Raw genomic sequence first — 21355 nt, 5'->3', positions numbered from 1 at the left:
GTCACATTTCAATCAGCATCTCTACGCTTCCAGTCCCCTCTTGACCTAAGTCACTCTCTGGTATTGGCTTCCCTTGTGTCTGTACTGCAAGGACCACCGGGGATTGCACTAGCGTAGCACCATCCTTCTCAACAACCACTGGCTGTTCCTGCTTCAGGTTTTCGGCGTCGGCCTTCTTCATGAATCTTTCCAGGTCGTCGACAAGCTCATCGCGAGGCTGGGGAGCATTCACCGCGGCTTTCTTTTGCTTGTGCTTCTGCTTCTGAGTGGGCCGATTACGCTTTCCCTCGCCACTTCCGTAGTCGTGGCAGGACGAGCCACGGTGGTGGTGCAGAGGCTTCCCGGGGTGCTGACCTGGCCCTCCACGTTTAGTCGTGTTGGACTGCGGCCGTTGCCGGCCATCGGCCATGTAGCCACCCTGCCCTTGGCTGCCGGTTCTGGGTAGATTACTCATCACAGAGTACCAGTCTGGCACCTCGGTAAAACCCAAGGCTCGCAAATCCGTGGAAGACGTAGGCATACTGTGCTCGTATATGCATGCATTCCCATAGCTGCAATCGCCCGTGCGACACCAGCCCCGACAGTATCCTGCCTTCTTCTTCTTCTTGGTAGGCGGCTGTACACCTGTGGAGGCTTTGGTCTGGACACCTGGCTCCGAGGGTCCTTTTCGGTTGCGCCCGCCTCTCCGGGGATTCTGGTCAGTATCATATGCTTGGTGTCCCGAACGGACAGATGGTTGAAGCGGGGAAAGAAGCGCGACGGGATCACCAGGGAAGACAGCTTTGGATGGCAGCTGAGTCAAATCTGCAGTTTGTGTTGATGATATAGCCAACTTTGGAGCCTTGGTCGAGGCAGCTTGTGGTGTTATCTGCGGAAGTGTTCCTGGGCTGCCAGATAGACTCTCCAACATCTTCGGCTCTGGGTTCAGAACCTGCTCAAAGGGCGCTTCAGGCTTAATCATGTCTACGGAACTATTTATTCCGGTGCATCTTGGAGCCGCTGCGTTAGCTTCGGCGACGTCAAGACCTGGGGAAATACACGAGGATGTCTCCAAGGCGAGAGACTGATGAGACTTGGCCGCAAAGAGAGACACGCCGCCTTCTGCTGCGGAATATCCTTCGATGCTGGCAGACACATCACTGCCGCCAGCAATAGAACTCGAGCTAGACAAATGAAGACCAATAATGGTGGGCTCGAGGGCTGGATGTTGTGTGGCTGGCGGCCATGGGTTCTGGTTGAAGCCTCTACGGTAGTGGCCTTGGCGATGTAAATCTGACAGGGTCAGAACATCGTCATCGGTGTAGTTGCCGGTGTCTTCATCATCATCGTCATCGTCATCGTCGGGTGTAATTTGGAGACTCAAGTCAATCGCTTTGCCATTGTTATCCCCAATATTGCTACCGAAATCCATGCATCTAAGGCTAAGAACAAGAGGCTCCACGTCCGACTCCGCGTGTCTTTCATGCGAGAAGGGAAAGTCAACTTGCGAGGTATCAGGGTCATTCAAATCTTTAGAGCCGCCCAACAAGCTGCCTAGGCGGCAGGAAGCCAAAGACATATGACTCATGTCTTCGTCGACGGGCTCCTGTTTCGCTTTTCGTTGCTCGTGCCACGCCTTCTTGCTAGCAGTCGCGCAGCTCAAGCAGTCCTGCTTTTGATTAGCACATGGGCCATGGCTATTCCCGCCGCTATCGCTACTGCTGCAGATGCCTGATACCGAAGTTGCAAAAGACGGTGTCGAGGTGGTGGCTTCCGGCGGAACTAGACCCACGCTGGACCACTGGTCGATGCCTGTTCCAACTTCGTTCACGGGGACGCAGCGTGGGAAGCCCGGAACTGAGATGTAAGGCGGCAGAATGTCTAGCGGAACCAAAGGCACAAAGTACGAAGGGCCAATTTCGTCAGGGGAGGGTCGCTGGATACAGAACCGGCGTGTCTGGGCCGCAGACCCCATAGCTGGCGATAATGTGGTAGAGAGAGACGGGGAGCAGATAGTGGATAACAGAGATGGAACAATGGTAGAAGTGATAGAGACTAAGGCTCAGAAAAGTATCTATCTCGAGTCACTGACGGGTGACGTAGTTAGAGGAGAAAGAAATGCGAGATTACAAAAGGTCAAGGAAACAACAGACTATGACTGCAATGGCCAGCTTGTTGAGACTCTACCAAGTACTTTTTATATTCAGAGCTTGTATCCAATGCTGGCATCCACAAACAAACACATTCTGCACCTTAGCGACCATTTGGAAAATGTTTGCTCTTCAAAGTGACTGCTGCTTCAAGTTCCATCCTGACTTAGTTGAAATGCTACGAGCTGCTGGATGTGACAGGGCTTTATAATAAAACAATACTCTGGGACTTCATCCTGTCTCATGTGCCGTCTACTTCATCTCAACGCGTATTTTTACTTCTGTCCCGTCAACACAGAAGCCGAGCTGCCGCGTGCTATCGTGCAGCTCAACCTGTCGCTTCACCCAGCGCCGCATCTTGCTTGCCTCTCCGTCTTTCTCCCTCTCTTCCTCCTCTTTTACTCCCCTTTTCACATCCTCCTGGAGTCCACCAGTCTGCAAAGCGTCTGCCCGCTCGCGTTCCGCCTCTGCTTCTTCTTCGTCGCTGCTGTAATCTCCGTCTAGAGCCGCTGTATCATCAGTCTCATCTAATGCCGCAACAGGGTCCCACTCGCCGGTTTCCCACACCATCTTCAACCGTGATGGGGCAAGGCCAAATAGTCGGCCCACAAGGCCTTTGACAGTATAGATATCAAAGGACTTGGGGATGTACCGCACTCTCTCGTTTGCAATTGTCTGTAGGCTTTGGCCATTTTCGTTGCGTTGGGCAAGATAAAACGTAGCTTTAATCAGACGTCCTTCCAGGAAATCAGGGTTGACGTCATTTTGTCTAATGATGTCGGGTGCGCCGTACGTCTCACACAAGCTACTGTATCTGGGATGAAGTTGCAGAACAGCCTTTTCCTGCTCGCCCTCTTCTACGGCAGCAAGTTCGCGAGAGACTCGCGAGAGGTAAAACATTTCGGCATTGGCGCGGTCTTCTGGCGTAATGCTAACAAAGTTCAATGTCTTGATTTGTGGCAGTCTTCCAATCGTGATCATGTGGGACTCTTCTGAGACAACTCTGTTGTGCTGTGCGTTCCCGGAGTCGCCTCCGGCCGTTTCTGCATCATAGACGGGATTGTGCGCAATTCGTAGAGACATTAGTCCTGGAAGACTGTCGAGAAGTTTGTCTACAAACTGCCAGGACGAGATGTCGTTGTATGATACGTCAAGGTAGTAGAGGCTTTTAGAGAACACCGGCACCGCGTGACCAGGTGCCGTCACGGTCGAAATGTAGTTGCCTTTGAGGTGCAAGTTTCGGAGAACATTCAACTCCGATAGCACCGAGATATCTGACAGCGCTGTAAACTGGTTCAGCTCCAGCTGCAGTGTCGTCAAAGTCTTTGGGAGAAAGCCGAGCGGTAGTTGGGGGAGAACGGAAAGCTGGTTAGTACCGCAATTGAGGCTGATGAGCTCAGGGAAGTGAGCCGTAATATATGTGATCTCTTCCCATGTCATCAAATTCTCGTTTAGCGCAAGCTCTTTGACATGTGTGAAAGCTGATCCAGTATCATGAAGACTGGGATCAGTCAGGACATTCCTAAACCGATTTCCACTGTGAGGTGTTAGAGCCTACTTCAGGAAAACAGTGCCACGGAAAGCTGGGAGTATCACCCTATGCGTAAACTCTTCAAGTGAGTCAAGTCCTTACAGATATCCACAACCACATCTATAGTCTCAATCATGTTCCGGCCCAGGTCGAGTTCTTGGATCGAAGGGACCGTCGTCTTGACGCTCTTTTCGCCATCCCCGACGGCAAAAGCTACACGATAGCTGTCCACAATGACAATCTTCAATTCTTCGACCTTGGCTAGCTGTCGCCGGATCTTGTCAAAGCCGACCTCCTCGGCCATTTTGGAGCCGATCCTAATCTGCTTTGCAGCGCGGATCGTCTGTGTTTCCCGGTCAACTTCAGACGTATACTTGTCCAGCAGCGCACTAATGAAGCTCTGGGCAGGCTTAGTCGGCCGAGAAGGTCGCACAAACGACCCCGCCGTATGTGAGCTTGAGAGGCCTGTAGTGGGCGATCTATTAGATTGCGCTTCAATTTCTTTGGTTGGTTGTAGAAGAGGAGAGTCTCACATGTAAAGTAGCGCTTGTCCTTGTGCTGGCCCGAATGTTTGCCGCGGGTCGGATCATCCCACTCAACGCCGATCCATTCGCCTGTTGTGCCGACAACGGTGCCGATATACCGAACGGTACAGAGGACGCCGTCGTAGCATAGCCGTTGGCCGATATAGAACGTCATTGGGATGAACGCTGACGTGGATGGTTCGTCTAGATGGATTGGGTTCCAATGGGCACAGAATTTAGCCGCTGCGTAAACGCCTGTAGATGTGTCAGGAAACGCCTTCAGAATAGAATAGTCTCTACGCTAGAGTTGTATTTGATTGTTGCAGGGATGACGGCGGGCCAACCACGACCCGTTGAAACCTCCAATGGTCGTTGGAATATCGCCGACTCCCACATTATCCCCAGCTTGAGCTCCTGAATCGCGGGCCATTGGAGTGGGGCTGGTTTTAGGGTTAAAACTGCGGATGCAATGTAGAAATGTAACGCAATAGGTGTGCATTCACGATGGATAACCCTAATGGTGACGTATGGATATACATACTGATAGATGACGACAGCTTGAATTGCTATGAGCTAAAAGTCGATGGATTGAGACATGTTTTCCTAGACTTTAACCGTGATCAGTGACTTTGTGTCTCCTCGATCTTCTTCCGAGAGTTTAACCGGGGTTGACTCATGTATAACTACACTCGAAACACCCATCTACACCTACAACTTGCACCATCTACTGTCTTCACCCCATTCATCGTTTACCATGACCGAAGCCAAGATTCACTCCAGTGCCGTTGTCGGCTTTACCAATGGCAAATACTACGACACTTTTCGGCCCACATATGTTGAAGAGGCGACTAGCGGACTTTTAGATGGACTCAACCTTACCGGAAAGAAAGGGGCCAAGATCCTTGAAATCGCCGCCGGCACTGGCAAGTTCACTGAGAGCTTGGTGCGTCGGCCCGAGGGCTTCGAGATTATTGCAGTAGAGCCGGTCGATGGAATGCGCAAGCAGCTTGAGCTCAAGCAGCTTGCCAATGTTTCTACTTTGGCTGGCACTGCAAATGAGATTCCAGTTCCTGATGGCTGGGCGGACGTCGTAATTGCGGCCCAGGTAAGTCAAGTGGCACTGGCGTCCCAATGAGGCTTGTTTGTAGGACAGAGATTGCTAACACGTCTAAAGTCTTACCACTGGTTTGCCAAAAAGGAAGCCATGCGCGAGTTTGCACGGGTCCTTAAGCCTGGCGGTTTCCTAGGAATCATCTGGAATGTAGAGGATTGTATGTTGTACTTACATATTCTCATGGTGAATAAAGGGTATGAGGCTTGATCTTGCTAACAGTTTGATGCATAGATAACAAGCCTGCTGAATGGCCCGCTGTTACCCCCTGGGAAGAAGAGCTCAACAAGCTCATGTTCTCGCTACCCTCTGACGGCCAGGATCGATTCCGACAGCTCAATTGGCGCAACGGCTTTTCACCTGCTGAAAACACGTCCTTGGGCTCCAATGATGGCAACGTCGGAACGCAACTATTCCACACACCATACAGCGAGGCTGAGAGTGCAATCTGGTCGTCAAAGCTTACACCACAGGAACTGCTGGACCGTATCGGCACACTGAGTCAAATGGTTCCACTAAAAGGTGCAGAGCGTGAGGAGTGGATGAAAAAATATTGGGTGGCCCTAGAGACGGCGGACAAAGCGGAAGATGGAACTGTGGAGGTTCATGGCAAAACGTTTTACGTATGGTCACAGAAGCTGTAAGGGCAAATACCAAGGACATACGATATTGGAACTTGGAGGGACGAATAAGTGGTATTACTATTTGCTTTTCGAAGGTCATGTCGCATTACTAGATTAGCAAAGAAAGTAAGAGAGCAGAAGGCTTTGTAAACAAGGTGTTTATGGTTGAACGATGCATCTCTGCGACTGTTTAGTCTACTGAGATGTACATGACTAAGAGGGGTGTTAGATGTCTCCACCACGTGTTTAAGAAGTGCCGCGACCTTCATCGTGGTATACTGGATATAAAAAGGGCAACAGAATGCAAACTTACCATTGTTTCCTCTTACAAAGGCATCGCCATAGGCCCGGCGTTTCACGCCATTCACAAACTCCTCCGTCTTCTCTAGAGCAATGTTCATGTATCCATCCACAGATTGCAGTTCGCCTATACGAATTAGCGCAAGCCAAACGAGCTGTAAATGACAGACAAGCCATGTCGTCTCATAGACAAGACATCAGTTGCAGCTGAGACTCACCCTTGTAGACAACGCCAGAGTTCAGCTTCACAGTGACCATGTTGCCGATGATGTCACTCAAAAAGCCTGAGGGATCCTTGCCATCGGCACGAGCAGCAGCAGCAGAAGTGTTCTCCATCGTTATCGCAGATAGAACCGTGAGCGGGAAAATGCCAACTTATCTTGGGAGAATACAAAAGTCAGGAGAGCCGGGTGGGTTGAGGTCGACCGCGAGACTGGATTTCCGTGGAGTTGGAACAGCACATGGAATAGAGACCCACTTTGCTGGACGCCACGTCGGGTCAAAAACGCCACAGTTGCTTCCGCCACACGTCTGGACAATAGAAATAGAGAGTAGCAGTGGGGCCTGTCTCACCTGAGAAAATCGGCAATCTCTTAGATGGGGTCTGAAATCAAACTCTCTTCGTTTGTTAATTCTATTTGAATCGCGTGCGAATTCATTTCATCTCACTTTGCAGCTGTATACCCAGTGAGCTTCACTCTGTGCTCACCAACTGCATCCTTCGTAAAAAAATGTGTAACCTCATGACGCCCCACACTGTCTTGGTACCGTGCGGGAACACTTATCAGCACGTGACCAGGCGTAAACCGTTCTCCACTAACAAAACTATCACGAGCGCGTTGCCAAGTCTCACTTCTCGAGTGAGCAGAATCGGGCAAAGCAAAGCGACACGCAGACAAATCGATGATACTCAGCAGCTGCATTAATACCATGCTGCATCTCCCCTCTCTTTAAATTTCAACACCAACAAAAGACTGGCAACCTGTTCGAAAGCGTACGACAAAAGGACAAATCCCGTGCTTTAGGTAGTACTTTGGGCTTACTCCATATCATGTGTTTGCGACTGCAGTTTTGCTACTTTGAATTTGATTTCTGTCGTTGATCCAAGGCCGAACCCTCTCTGGCACCCATCGGAGAGTCCCTTTCGTGTGTGTTCTGGAATCTCAAATATTGTCTTTCAGACTTTGTTTCTTTTCATTCTTATTGCTCCTGCATACATCCGCCGTTGTACTCACTCCCCTAGAATCACCATCATGGACCCTGGTGCTCCTCCGCCCAAGAACAAGCTCCCTTTCAAGCGGCGCACTGTGCGCAAAGCCGCCGAGCCTGGCGGCGAAGACTCGCTGAGCTTGTTCAAGCGATCGGCAGAGATAATGCCCAAGGTTGTGGCTGAAGCCGAAGCGCGGGCCAAACGAGCTGAGGTGTCGAAAGAAAAGCATAGACGCGAGCGCGAAGCCGCAGAAAAGCGCGCGCACGACGAGGTCGGTGATGATGACGCGGGCGCAGAGGAGATGCCAAATAAGCGGCAAAGCACGGACTCTGAGTTGCGCAGGCAAGTTTAAGCCTTTTATTTGGCGCTACACATGATAAAGAACCCCTGACTAACAACCCGTCTTTGACGTGTGCGCAGACTTCACTCTCCCATCTCCTCCCATGGTGCCAGTTCTGGCATATCCCCCTCCTCACAACCCGCCACGCAAAGCTCGAACTACAATAGCCCACACCTCAGTCAACACGACAAAAATCTACTCTCACCCCCGCCACTGTCAAACATTGTCGAGATTCTAGACCCGGACTCCGATATTGACAGCGAACCCAAACCGTCTACAAATAACGATGAGAGCATCCAGGTCGCTACGGTGCCAGATTCTCCTCCACCAGTGACCAAAGACATTGGTATACTGCCCCACGAGCCCACTCCAGAAGTCTCCGATCCCGAGCTACAAAAGTACATAGAGGAAGCACGAAGGGCCCGTCTCCGCCGCGAAGAGCTCGCGCAAGCAGAAACATCACAGAATCTCGACAATGACACGCCTGGTCTAACCACGTTCACGCCACTTCGGCCAAAAAAGGTCAAGGCACTGACTACAGTAATTATCTCGCACATTCCCGGCACGACTGATATTCCCGGGTTTCATCTTCCTGTGGACAAGCCACTGGAGGAATTACAGCAATCGTGGATTGACCAGCAGGCACTCCACGGCACACCCATCGCAGACAAGGACGATCTGGTACTGACATGGCGCGGCAATGAGACGTACAGTACTACTACACTTCAGAGTCTCAATATTGGCTCAGCTTTAGGCGACGTATCGGACAGCTCGCGGCGTATGTATTCGCGCAGCGACTCCCAAAGCAACAGCGGCTTCTCCACCAACAAGCAGAGAGTCGTTTTCGAAATCTGGACCCACGCTTTACTAAACCAGGACCGGGAGCGCAAAGCGCGCATGGCGTTGATGGGTATCGACGATGATGATGATAACGGCCTTGGTGGTGGTAGTGCTGATGGCGGCAGGGGCGCTAGTCAACCTGTAGATGAAGAGAATGAGCCACAAGCCAAGATCCGGTTGACTCTGCAGTCCAAGGATGGACAGACGGCGAAGCTGAGCGCGACGCCAGAAACTGAGATATCTACATTGGTGCAGGCGTTTATTCGCAAGAATACCGTCCCGGCTGGCATGCGCGTGGAGATTCGGTTTGACGGGCTTCCGCTCGCTGAGGGGTCGACGTTGGAGGAGACCGAGGTCGAGGACCGAGATACAATGGAAGTTCACTATGTCCCGGCATAAGGAACCCTGCATATTGTAGAGGAACTCAATGTGGTTGAGTAGTTGGAAGATTTCAATCTAGCTTATCCCGTGTACAGCCTCTATTGTTAGCCCAGCCTGCTATTCTACCCGACGCCATTGTAAAATCTTAACACCAGCGCTCGTGTGGCTCACGCCACGGCACCTTTAATATATCAAAGATCCTTCGTTCGTCATGTGCCTCAACAAGCTCACCCTGAGTGATCCTCTCTCTGCCAGGCCCCCGAATAACATTTTTCCACAGGCCATGTTGATTCAGTCTCATGCTTTTCTTGCTGGCCAATAGGCGCATGCTGCGATTGAAAATGTCGTTCCCCGTAAAGTATAGCACCGCAGCTCCAATCTCCGAGTCTGGGACTAGCAGGAAGTCAATGCGGCGCCAAGTGGGTTTGTATTCGGCCCCGTCCAACTGTCGGTCCGGATAGACAGTCTTGGCTGCATTTTCTGGTAGGACACAGCAGCCATGCCACTTGCTACTTGACTCCTTTGAGCTGGCGGCGAGCGCAGCTACGAGAAAGCCCTCCTTTTCCAACTTATCAATCAATTTGCGCATTAGTGGGGCAATCTCCTCGTGGGTTGCGGACCCGGGCTTAGTGAGTAAAAGATCAACGTCATGCGACGACGGTGCACCACGACGATAGCTACCACAAACAAGTACCTCGGCCTTTGGATCAATGTCACGAAACGCTTTCTGTACATGTTCAACCAGTGCTGTCATCTCGAGGCGTGGGATGCGTGTATTCAAGCCACTGTGGTGCTCAACGCCCAAGCGTTGATTACGTGTAAGATGACCACGTTGTACCAGGTCGTCTAGAGTGCGAAGACCCTGAGCCATCCAACGCCGAGCCTGGACTGTACCAGAGCCGTAGACACTTTTGAAAAGACAAAAGACGTCCCTGAGCGGTTCATACTGTGCGTTTTCAAGTCGCTGCAGCTTGTCTGTGGTGACAATCTCCTCAATCTTGTTGGCCAGGCGCTTGCCGATATTGGGTAGCGCCTGCGCATCAGAGGCAGTGCGGATCGGCTTTTCACAGCGTTCAAGCACTCGGATGGCTTTGCGGTATGCAGTGATGCGCCAGTGATCGTTGGTTTCTGAGTAAAAGTCACACATTTGCTGGAGTATTTTGATGGTACGACCATTTGGACCTGAAGTCTTTGCTCCTTGAAGGCCGCCTTGGTGGCAGACAAAACGCTGCTCAAAGGTCATCTTCTTGGGGCGAGTGCTGATCCATTGGCTTTTGCTGTTTTGGGAAGTGTTCGAGTCGGCTGCAGAGCCCTCAGATTCAGTAGCATCATATGTGGCCATGGCATTGAAATTTTCACCAGGAGCCCTAATTGAATGCCTATCATCTTCCGGAGCATCATGGTCTGAGGGAAGAAGTGTGCATTTCTGGGTCACTTCAAGGTCAGAAGATATTTGGGCATCTTTCCTTGAAGGGTCATTAGTCGCAGTGGCTTCGAGTAGTGGTGGGATAGAGTTTGGTATTATCGCGAAGTCATGCAACTGGGGTTGAACCTGGAGTAATGGTATGTCTCTGTAGGATGGAGGTTTCTTTGTAGGAGATTGTCTTGTAAGTAGATTTTCGGTTGGATTATTAGAGCCAGTGTTCCCAGTCGTGACGTTAGCCTGATATCCCGCGACGTGGTACTGCACTTGTTCTGGATTTAGCAAGTGACGGAACCTCACACAATCTGTCGTGTAGGTATCATTAACCAGGACCGCCGTCGGTTTTATGCCTTCGAGGAACCTCTGAATGTCACTCCACTCCAACGATTTATCCACCACAATGTGTGTTGCTTCGTGAACTTTGCGCACCCATCGGGCACCGTATTGCTTTGCCTTGGTGATGCGTGCCCGGCGAGTAGGAGCTATATCATCATTTGGAATAAAGTATATAGCGAGATTCGCAAAGAAGCGATCTCCTCCTAGAGCTGGATCTTCTTTGTTGTCAACGCCACGGCATTGTTGCTTCTGGGGGACGGTGGTCCGTAACTGCATTTGTTTTGTCTTTTTTCTTTTTATTTCGAATGCTCAGGAATCTTTTTTAAATTCCTGTTTCAAACTCAACCCCCTAGAAACATGTATTGACACCTCTGATTGTTTATTGTCGTGAAATGGCCGGATGGAACTAGTGTCCGATTTTGACTTTGATAGCACTGCCTTCTGTACTGATACCTGCATTTCCGTCTCTGATGTAGACCAACAGCATGGCGTCCCCGATATATTCTTGTCTTCCAGAACGGTCTTCGGAGTTTCTAATACTTTGCCGACTTTTGAAATATCTTCCGACAGACGGTTGGTGTGCCGGTCCGGCTCGAGCAAGAAGTCCCGTTGGGCTTCTGGCTGTGTGAAGAAGCCCCGGCTTTTACGACGCACAGAGACTTCGGGATCACTCTGTTCATCGCTCTCTTCATCAAGGAAGCATCCTAAGGGCGCAGGTCTTCTCAAAGTATCGAGGTTGTGAAAGTAGTCCGCCTTTGACACGCAGGGGTCTTGTGTGTTTTCCATTTAGCAAAGATCCACAGTGCCGCATGGATAAATACTCGCAAGTCAGTAGAGATTGAGCAAGTTGGTAGTTCACAAGGGAGTAACGGAAAAGCAGCAAATTTGTCACAAATAATCAAAGATCAACACAAAATGAGGTTCTGTTCACACAAGATCAAGTGCAGATGTTTGTTGTGATTGTGTCTTTGACCTGTCGCTTCTTTAGGAAGTCAGATCCGGGACAGCTGCCTGCAGCTGCAGATCATTCCCTTGGAATATTCCTCAGACCCAAAAGGCTCTGGTTGCCTGGCAGGCACAGAGCCGATGGCTAGGGTCCTCTCTCCCGCGTCACCCCAGTCTTCCCGGTCGAGACTAGGGTTGACTAGGGTTTCACAGGGGCTCAAATTACATCATAGCACATCACTTTTCAAACAACATCGTAGGCAAGATGGCCGAGCGGTCTAAGGCGCTGTGTTCAGGCTCTTCCCCAGAGACCTTCGCAGTGGAGCAATCCGCGCGAGTTCGAATCTCGTTCTTGTCAACATTCTTTTTGCTTGCTGTTGATTCGGAAATCACGTGACATCATTGGACCTAATTCACTGAAAATGTAAAAAAAAAAAAAAGACCTGTATGTTGGATCATGTTGAAAGAGCAGGGGCCGTTAATTGGCCTTTGAGATCGAGATTAGTGCGAGTAAACAAGTAAAATAAAGACAATCAAATCAAAACTAGCAGATGGTATGTGGGAGAGAGGGTTCTGGACTTTTAAAACATGGACGTACATTGGAGGTATCCATCTTCATGTTAACACAAGAGAGAACGGGATAAACTTGCATCCTGCACATTGGTCTCGTCTTCTTTTAGGGGTGGCTAGGCTTAGAATATGGTTGATCAATAGGCCAGAGAATGGCCTTCCCACTCTACACAGCCAAATCGCTGGACTGGCCGAAGCTATGCGTGGGCCAAGAAAAAGATAATGGCTTGTGCCCGGGTGCCGGTTCCTGGGGCGATCCCTTAGCACTCCACCAAACACACTAATACAACAAGATTGATCAGTGTTGAAGCGGAGATAGTGCTTGCGGCTAAACGCCTTTTTCTCATGGAACCTCTGTTTTTCTCTCTTGCTTGATGAGCTGATGATCTCCAGGCACCAATAAGCCCATCCTGCTGCCCTGTGGATCTGAGCATGTAAGTAGCGCGTGTATAAGTGCAACTAGTTATATGAAGTTGTTTCGCCCACTACTTCGCCTGTCTGACAGACGCATGTTCCTTTGTGCTGGGCTCTTGAAAATGGCTGGGGCTCATGACGACTCAAGTGTTAATATCAACTACCCCAAGCCGTCAACAGGTTGACTGACTCCTCTATAAAAATCAGCTCAACAGTCTATCCCCAATATACAATCTACTCTGCTACTTCTCTACGAGCCTTTTGGTCCCCATTAAAGTATGCCTATCTTTCTATTTCCAACTGTATTTGCAATCTTTGCCTTTTCCAAAGTTGCTCAGGCTTTACCTCCGTCTAGCCCACATGGCTTTACCTCATCGCCTGATTTGGACTCCTCAATTCATGTCTTGCCAAGCTTTGAGGAAAGCCTTGAGGATACTTGGTCGATCAAGCAAACCCGCATCGCAGGGAATGCCCTAGACGGCCCAGTGGCTTTTGCTAGCATCTACATCAAGTACGGGGTCCCAGTTCCAGAGGATACCGAAGCCGCTGCGGCCCGCCACCGAAAGCGTGGCTTACTAGATGCGACCTTTTTAGACACAAGCAACAGGATATTTCTAGTATCAGTTGATATTGGATTGCCAAAGAACAAGTTCGAGCTCATTTTCGATACAGCCTCAGCCGGCGTGTGGGTATTTTCAGAAAAAAGCGCAAACCCTCTATGGCAACGGCCGTATCTTCCTGAGACATCTCTTTCCGCTGAAAAGCTCGAGGGATACTCATGGGAGGTTGAGAATCGGAAAGGCAAGAAGGCATCTGGTGATGTCTACCTCGACTTTCTATCCTTTTCTACCAACCGACGTACAGTCATATGCAGAAGTCAGGCTATCCAGGTCGCGAATTCCGCCTCTGGCTTTTCGAGGATGGAAGGTGTTTCTGGTGTGCTGGGACTCTCTTTCACCTCGTACAGCCCTATTAAGCCCAATCCTCAGCCGAGCCTGTTAGCCAACATGATGGAGGGGCTAAACAGAAAGCTCTTTACACTCGACATGAGGCATCTTTCTACTGGAAGTATTGATTTCGGCTACATAAACTCTACTTTATATACTGGACCTATCGGGTACGCTGACGTGGTCAACGAAAAAGGCTACTGGAACTTCACCATAGAGGGTCTTATAAGCGATTTTTCTACGCTCACCGGGGATAGCTCTGAGTTTGTCGTTGCTGATACCGCTAGCTCACTGATACTGCTACCTTGGCGGTATGTTTTTGCATACTATTATCAGGTAAATGGTGCTCAGTATAGTCACAAGAACGGCGGCTTTATCGTTCCCTGTGATAGCCAAATGCCCAATTTCACTTTTCAGGTTGACGGGGTTTATTTGGCCATCCCTGGTGCGTATCTAAAACTCCCCGAGCTACCTGACGAGTCGAATATTTGCTTTGGAGGACTGCAGTCTTCAGACGGGCTTGGCATCAATGTATTTGGCAACATCGCTTTCGAATCTTCATTTGTCGTGTTTGATCCAATCAACGGCCAGATTGGATGGGCAATGAAAGACTTGAGCGCTGAAGGCTTAAAGTGACGGCGGCCTGGCAGGACTCCAGAAACCTGACTCTTAATATTGCCATGGAGTTATATAACCCCCAAGTCGTCGTGCTATTTTGCGAACATCCTAACTAGCAGTTTAATGCTACACAAGTATGCAAAGGAAACCTTAAATCCTCCTAAAACTGACAGCTTGCCAATCATCAATCGTTCCGGCAGAGTGATTGGCAGTCTATGGCGCTGTTGAGTAGTTATCATAACGTTTGTTATAGAAGTAGTTATTCAAGGTTTTCTATAGTGTTAACTGAATGTACCTAAACTCTCAAGGACTCTCACCAGTCAACTCCCTTGCCGCTTAGTTTCTTCCTTGCCCAGCCGATTTTCGCATTAACTGGATCAAAGATGACAAAAGCAGCCTTGAACACAATACTTCCGATCAAGTTGAAGCCAAGCTTATTCGAAGGTTGCAGACCGCCAAAGCAAAGCTCTGGCTCGTCGTGGAACATAGATAGCTTCATGTACGTCCCGGGAATAGTCAACCTAGCGCCCCCAACTTTGAAGTCGAAGTTGGGCATTTTGCTAGAACAGGGGAAAACGAATCCACCATGCTTCTCGCTCAACCGAGAACCATCAACCTTGTGATAGTATTCAATATTGTCTTCGATAGGCAACATCAATAGAGCACTAGCCGTATCAGCGATGGCATAATCAATACCTGCTGTGCCAAGGATAGTATCACCGACAAGCCCACCAATCGTGAAGTTCCAAAGGCCATCTTTGTTGAGCACACTGGAATATCTAATACGTCCAAGATATGCATCATCATCAATGCGGCCAAACTCAACCTTTCCAGCAGCGAAATGCTTCATGTCAACAGTGAAGACCTGTTGGTCGAGCTTTTCTTTGATATTGTCAAAAACACTGGGCTGGGGCTGGGGCTGAATCGGGTTTCGGGAGGTAAATGCCATCCCCAAGACACCAGACACGTATTTTAAATTTGGGAAGCCAGCAGCCACATCTACTACCTGAATTGCCTGGTGAGGGGATGGCATAGAGCGTACGCTAGTATCAAAGGAGAAAATGTCATTGTACACATCACCTGATGATGTCTGGCCATTCTGGTCATCCATTTTCCACGAGTATTCTTTCATCTGTTTAGAAGATGTGGAAGCATCTGGAATATATGCCTTTTGCAGCTGGGGGTCTGCTACCTTTTTGGAAAACACCCACACGCCAGACCGGGCTGTGTCGAAAATGAGGTTGAAGCTCTTTCTAGGAACGCCAATGCTGACTGGGATCAAGAAGACATTGTCGAGCGTGTCCCATAAAGTAGAATAAAATGTGCCGCGCTTCTTATGCCGAGTGGTGCTTAGTTCCATTTCGTCTGGGATCGGAACACTGAACTTTGTATAAATATTGGCAAGGGCCGTTGGGCCATCAAGCCCGAATTCGGTGTTTTGTACCTGCTCAACAGACCAGGAATACTCGGCTTTTGGTGGTATATCTATCGGGGATCCGGTATTAGAGCCAGGGACAAATCTAGGGGAACTAGAAGAAGGTAAGCCCAGGGCTACCTGAGAGAAAGCAAAGGTTGCAGTAACGACGGAAGAAACAGATAGCGGCATATTGAGTTGACGGGGAATCGGACGGTAAAGAAAAAAAGAGCAATCTCATGCCTGGAACCAGTAGCTGGGTTGATGGCAGCCGAATACAACAGCTTGCGAGAGACTGATAGACTGGAAGGCCCGGTCTTTATCGATTTACGTTCAATGGCCAGTCCTATAAATATTTTCAAAACACACACAAGAGAGCTTCCATTTTACCAAACGGAATCGGGCAAACACCTTTCAGTGACATGTTTAGGTATCTACATTTATGCCTTGATGTCCATAGGACCAGTGTCATATGTGGTCCGTGACTTGGTGTTTGGTCATTAACGGAGTCAGGAACTTCGTAACACTCTGACAAGTGCAAAGCTGTTAACTAACTAGCTGAAAATCGGAAGCATAGTTGGCCATCGGCATAGTTATTGAATCCGCCAATCGGGTAGTTGGTCGGGAGCCGAAACGGGAGAAAGGAGAATAAACATCAGCGCAGCAGGCCTGTGACAGTTGTATAGTGCAACGTTATTTTGTCCCATCTTTTCAACTCTAATTCATGAATATAGCATGCCACTCTCTCTGTCAGTTGCTGTCAATGTTTTTTTTTGAATAAGTCCTTGACATCCGATCATTCACATCAAGGGGCGACGTGGTTCTTAAATTTGGTTTTTGTGATCTCACCCGGAGTGGCCATTCCGTGAAGAAATGTACTACGGATGGTTTGTTGTGTTAATGTCATTGTTTATTCAACTACCCTGAATGCTTGCTGGGTTTTGCGCGTTCCCATAATCTTGGTGCATTATGGAGCGGAAACGGGACATCGTGAGTATGTCACTGAAAGAGATGCTATTTTTGTCACTTCCTTTCGTTACCCATGCAGATAATACACTGCCCCTTGTATTTTTGTTATGAAACTTTCCAGGGATTTCAAATAACAAGGTCTATTGATTATACACAGCCCAATCTTTTATTACCCAACTTCTTCCTATGGGTGTGTCGAGCGGAGGATATTAAATTTCTGTCCGGTAACCAATCCGGCGCCGTTTGATCCGAGTGATTTTGATAGGCATTAAATACAGTCAAGTCAGGTCAAGTTGCTCAACTTCTTCCAATGCCAAATGAAATTTTCATAAGCTTCCGAGACTGAAATTTTCTTAAGGCTATAAATATCACCACCGCAGATCCATTAGTGACCAAGTGAGTGAGCTGTTGGTTAGCTGTGAAGAATATTTTCCTAGCATTGGTCCGATACCGTTTCTTTGAAATGTTGTAGTTAGTTGGAGAAAAATAAAAAGAAATCACAGTGCAGCTCACCTTTGCATTGCTCACATGGAATGTCGGTAGATACATGCTAGCACTTTTGCTAGTTACATTAGTCAGCACTCAATCTAATTAGTTAACCAGTCGATTGGCATTTTTTGAAATACACAACTATCTCGTCGGAAGAAAAAAGCAGATGTTTTATGTAGGTCCTAGTTCCAAGGAAGATAGAATTTGAAGGGCCTATAAGAAAGGTACAAATGACATCACTTCAAGACACTCTTGGAGAATGACAATAAAACCAGGTACATCCAAACTCATTATTGCACAGATGTCCCCATATTTGCCCACTGTTTGTAGATGAAAGATGTGAAGATGATAAATGAAAGAATATATTAACTTGATTAAGTGAAATATCAAAACTCGCCAAAACATAAAACATAATCATGAATCAAAGAAGATCAGAGGTAGCATCGCTTTTATACCTCTGATGAGATTGAGAGAATCTAGAATCATTGTGGGAGAGAATCAGGGCTGGGATCATGCCCTGATGATTGTTGCAAACTGAAATTGTGGATGATGACTCATCCTGACAACCTCAGTGGTTGAATAACCCCAAGCGCCTCGCAGCAAAAGAGACGACAACTTGTACTTGAATGCCGGGCTCGTTTAGTGGCCCCTTGTATCTTCGCCGCAATTATATAAAGTGACACGAGGCCATCGGAAGGAGACGGCATCCGAAATCGACAGACATAGATCACTGGTCTTCGCTACAAAGCGAGACATATGCTAGTACATGCAAATTTGCTCCATTGTTTATGTCCGGCTATAGACTCATTCTGGGAGTCTTTGGCGGGAACTTGAAATGTGAATTTTGACTGCACTTATTGTTGTAGAGTTGATAGCTAACGAAACTGTTACACACGGCTACCAGTAACTAGTGGTCCCACAAATTTGCCCAACCATAAACATGCAAGACTATCAGATGCACAAGTGAAGAAGTAAAAAAACAACTTCAAAAGCATGCTACCAAGTACAGACTGCCGAGGCCCTAGTCTTCCAAGAGAATGACCAAGGATAGGGCTAAAGAAGAGAAGTTTGGACCGCGGGTTGTGCTTGGTAAACAACGGAACTCGGGATATTGACAAACAGCTGGCTAAATAGCTAGGCGTAATTGGGACTGGAAGTAAAGAGATTTAGAATGTCACGGCCGGTAGCTTATGTGATAGTCTCGCAATAAGTAAACATGACATTATCGTTGGAAGTTCTAGTTTTTCGTCCGCTTGACGCATTTTCCCCCAATGGAAGATTTTTCGAACGGTGAACAGCGACCCATTCAGATAATAAACTCCCCGTCGAGCTTGGGAATGGCCAGAGATATCTCTGCTATTATGGGCATGGCATTCAGCTCCTTTAGCCCGATTTATCCTGAGTCCCAGCAAAACCTTTTTCGCGGCGTGGTACAGATGCTTGATGAGCCTGTTTTCACTGTCGATATGAGACATTTTGTTGTGGGGGCTATTGAATTTGGCCACATCAACACTGATAAACACGTCGGAGACATTGGGTACCGTCAAGTTCTTAATGTTATAAGCTACTAGAACTTCATGATGGGGGGTCTTTCCAATGAAACCCATGAAGGCAGAGTTGAGTATTTAGTTGCCAATATGGCTAATTCCTTTACAATGCTCTCTATGCCATACATACTCGCACACTATGTCCAGATTCCCGGCGCGTGGAATAGTTATACGTATGGCGGCTTTGTTTATCCATGTAGGAGTAGACTTCCCGACTTCACCTTTGAAGTTAGTGGTGTCCAACTTATCGTTCCTAGCCAATATCTTCAGTTCTTGGCTCTTCATGACAATCCGGGAGTTTGCTTTGGTGGACTACAGTCTTCGGATGAGCTTGACTTCAATATCATCGGTAGCATTACTTTCAAATCCGCGTTCGTAGTCTTTGACCCCACACAGCCCAGAATTGACTGGGCAAAGAAGAAACTTCGGAGCCGAGGTCTTTAGCTGAGTGTGTCTACGACATATCTATATTAGTTATTGCTTTGAGAGAGGCACTTGATTATTCTTCAAGGCGTGTCCGGTGATGCTGTAGCCTCCGATTCATTTCCACGTATCATATTTCGATAGTATTTATAATATTAATGTACGCTTGATAGTTTTCTATTTCATCTCAAGCTGAGTGATAGTCATCTATTCTTGGTGATTTCTCTCTTTGTGTATTCCGCACCTTGTTGACCGGTTGTTACTGATTGATATTTCTTTTAGGAAAAGAAAAAAAAAGAAACATGTCTCCTATTTCCCTTCTGGCACAGTTCTTTGCAGAGATTCTGGCCTTGAAAGTAAATGTCTAAAATTGAACCACCCACACACTGAAAATCCCGGTCGAGAGGCCGGTAATAGTACGACTAATAGTTGCAAGAACGGGGAAATTAATGCATGTGTAACTATCAACCCATCATCGCGGACAGCAGTTATAGAACTATAGAATGCACTGGACAGTCGATATCAAGCATGTGTTCAACAAAAACTCAATTTATTGTGAGTTCTATTCATGAAAAATCTAAAGTAAAAACTATCCAACTGGTTCAAACTTCCCACAACTTTAACCTCATACAGACTATCAGAACAAAGACCATAATCTCTTGTGTCTGGTGAATAGTTAGGACACACAAGAGCCTAGACCTTGCCGAAAAGCCCGTCATTTGGCATGATATCTGCATCCAAACAGGACCAAGTAGATCTTATCCAAGATTCAATCCAATGACCAACTTAACTATTCTGGAGGCTTAGGCAATCATCAAAGGCTTTTTTGCCCAACCAATCTTGGGGCTGACTGGGTCAAAAACGACAAAGGCAGACTTGAAAGCTATGGTTCCAACGATGTTGAAGCTAAGGCCTTCTGAAGGCTGTAGTCCGCCAAAGCAGAGATGCGGCTCGTCCTCAAGTACAGAGTGTTTCATGTAATCTCCAGGGACCGCGATCTGGACGCCACCAATCTCAAAGGTGAATTCGGGAATTGTACCATCGCATGGAAAGACATATCCAGCGTGCTTGTCGCTGTACTCGGAGCCAGGAATCTGCTTGTAGTACGCAGTGTTGTATTGCACCGGCAGCATGATTACAGAACCAACCGTATCGGCTATCACATACTCAGTTCCGTCGTTTGAAGGTGTAGTGTCGCTGGTGAGACCTCTAATGGTGAAGTTCCATAGGCCCTTGTCATTGAGGACATCGGCATATCCAATGTCCCCGGTGTATCCCTTGTTGTCTATGACACCGAAATCAAGCGCTCCAATGCAGAATTGTATCATGTCGACCGTAAAAACCTTTCGTCAAGTTTGTGCACCACGTTGTCGAAGAAGTTAGGCCGGGGTTCGGGCCTAATTGGGTTGCGGGAGCTGAATGCCATGCCCATCACACCAACCACGTCACCCTTGTAATCAATCCAAAGATAGTGTCTACTACTTGGATATCTTGCTCCATCGATGTGAGTGTAGTGCCCATTGAGCCGAGCGTCACATCGTCCTCGTATACGTCACCAGATGCTTGATGACCAGCTATATCCTTAGTTTTCCAGGAATATCCTCTCATTCTCACTGAATTCATTGAGCTTTCTGGATCGTAGCTCTCCAGTCTACGATCCCAATCAGTATCTGCTGAAAGTGCCCAAACTCCGGCTGACGTTGTATCAAATATAAACTTAAAAGGCATGTCATAAGTACCAATTTCAACCCAGACCGAGAACACGCCATCAATTGTATCCGATACTGATGTATGGTACCCCTCGCGTCTCTGTAGTCGGGTAACAGCAGCTTCGAGATTTTCAGGCATCTGAACATCAAATCTTCGGTAGATACCAGTGAGGGCCTTTGCCCCATTGGAGCCAGATCTTACATCCTGAGTCTGCTTTTCAGTCGGTTCCTCATCGGGAGTGACTCTTGGACTAATTGAAGAGCTCGGAGAGATAGTAAGATCGCATTTAGACGAAGTGCAAGCAGGCAGGGCCAAGGTGTTGTGCTATAGAGCTAGAGCTGCAACCACGATGGGGGAAATAGACGAAGACATGATAGATTAGGAATGAGGTTGTTGGACAAAGACAATAAGGCGAAGTTGAAAAGATAATGAGGTAGTAAGGTATGGTAGAACGATTTTTTAATGGCACGAGGCAGTCGTTATTAATACTCCATTGAAGATAGGCGTTGTCTCGGTTGGTGGAGTTGATACGGCCTCGGAAGCATATTTCAATCATGAATC

At 48.1% G+C, this 21355-nt stretch overlaps 9 protein-coding genes across 9 annotated transcripts; 3 read left to right on the top strand and 6 right to left on the bottom strand.

Moving 5' to 3' along the window:
* Window position 1: 1 nt before the first annotated feature.
* On the bottom strand, window positions 2-1954 carry BROUX77_001699 (uncharacterized protein; the record flags this gene model as incomplete). The annotated part of the gene is made up of 1 exon (XM_073746158.1): window positions 2-1954. One exon carries the CDS (start codon window positions 1952-1954, stop codon window positions 2-4), a length of 1953 nt encoding a protein of 650 aa, XP_073606781.1.
* A 427-nt stretch (window positions 1955-2381) lies between these two features.
* BROUX77_001698 (uncharacterized protein) lies at window positions 2382-4359 on the bottom strand (the record flags this gene model as incomplete). The annotated part of the gene is made up of 3 exons (XM_073746155.1): window positions 2382-3666; window positions 3726-4125; window positions 4194-4359. The coding sequence occupies 3 exons, from the start codon at window positions 4357-4359 to the stop codon at window positions 2382-2384; spliced, it is 1851 nt and encodes a 616-aa protein (XP_073606780.1).
* A 579-nt stretch (window positions 4360-4938) lies between these two features.
* Window positions 4939-5939, top strand: BROUX77_001697 (uncharacterized protein; the record flags this gene model as incomplete). Its single annotated transcript, XM_073746154.1, has 3 exons — window positions 4939-5289; window positions 5359-5455; window positions 5530-5939. 3 exons carry the CDS (start codon window positions 4939-4941, stop codon window positions 5937-5939), a joined length of 858 nt encoding a protein of 285 aa, XP_073606779.1.
* Window positions 5940-6108: 169 nt separating this feature from the next.
* BROUX77_001696 (uncharacterized protein) lies at window positions 6109-6554 on the bottom strand (the record flags this gene model as incomplete). The annotated part of the gene is made up of 3 exons (XM_073746153.1): window positions 6109-6131; window positions 6232-6345; window positions 6437-6554. 3 exons carry the CDS (start codon window positions 6552-6554, stop codon window positions 6109-6111), a joined length of 255 nt encoding a protein of 84 aa, XP_073606778.1.
* Window positions 6555-7471: 917 nt separating this feature from the next.
* Window positions 7472-9007, top strand: BROUX77_001695 (uncharacterized protein; the record flags this gene model as incomplete). Its single annotated transcript, XM_073746152.1, has 2 exons — window positions 7472-7761; window positions 7849-9007. 2 exons carry the CDS (start codon window positions 7472-7474, stop codon window positions 9005-9007), a joined length of 1449 nt encoding a protein of 482 aa, XP_073606777.1.
* Window positions 9008-9134: 127 nt separating this feature from the next.
* On the bottom strand, window positions 9135-11534 carry BROUX77_001694 (uncharacterized protein; the record flags this gene model as incomplete). The annotated part of the gene is made up of 2 exons (XM_073746151.1): window positions 9135-11040; window positions 11095-11534. 2 exons carry the CDS (start codon window positions 11532-11534, stop codon window positions 9135-9137), a joined length of 2346 nt encoding a protein of 781 aa, XP_073606776.1.
* A 1421-nt stretch (window positions 11535-12955) lies between these two features.
* On the top strand, window positions 12956-14260 carry BROUX77_001693 (uncharacterized protein; the record flags this gene model as incomplete). Its single annotated transcript, XM_073746150.1, has 1 exon — window positions 12956-14260. One exon carries the CDS (start codon window positions 12956-12958, stop codon window positions 14258-14260), a length of 1305 nt encoding a protein of 434 aa, XP_073606775.1.
* Window positions 14261-14555: 295 nt separating this feature from the next.
* Window positions 14556-15848, bottom strand: BROUX77_001692 (uncharacterized protein; the record flags this gene model as incomplete). Its single annotated transcript, XM_073746149.1, has 1 exon — window positions 14556-15848. The coding sequence occupies one exon, from the start codon at window positions 15846-15848 to the stop codon at window positions 14556-14558; it is 1293 nt and encodes a 430-aa protein (XP_073606774.1).
* A 4039-nt stretch (window positions 15849-19887) lies between these two features.
* BROUX77_001691 (uncharacterized protein) lies at window positions 19888-20412 on the bottom strand (the record flags this gene model as incomplete). Its single annotated transcript, XM_073746148.1, has 1 exon — window positions 19888-20412. One exon carries the CDS (start codon window positions 20410-20412, stop codon window positions 19888-19890), a length of 525 nt encoding a protein of 174 aa, XP_073606773.1.
* Between the last annotated feature and the right edge of the window lie 943 nt (window positions 20413-21355).

The sequence above is a fragment of the Berkeleyomyces rouxiae genome (assembly GCF_048999995.1).
Source record: "Berkeleyomyces rouxiae strain 22BRR77 chromosome Unknown BrBRR77_ptg000002l, whole genome shotgun sequence".
In the NCBI taxonomy this organism is placed as follows: Eukaryota; Fungi; Ascomycota; class Sordariomycetes; order Microascales; family Ceratocystidaceae; genus Berkeleyomyces; species Berkeleyomyces rouxiae.
This window is presented reverse-complemented; position numbering and strand designations above follow the sequence as displayed.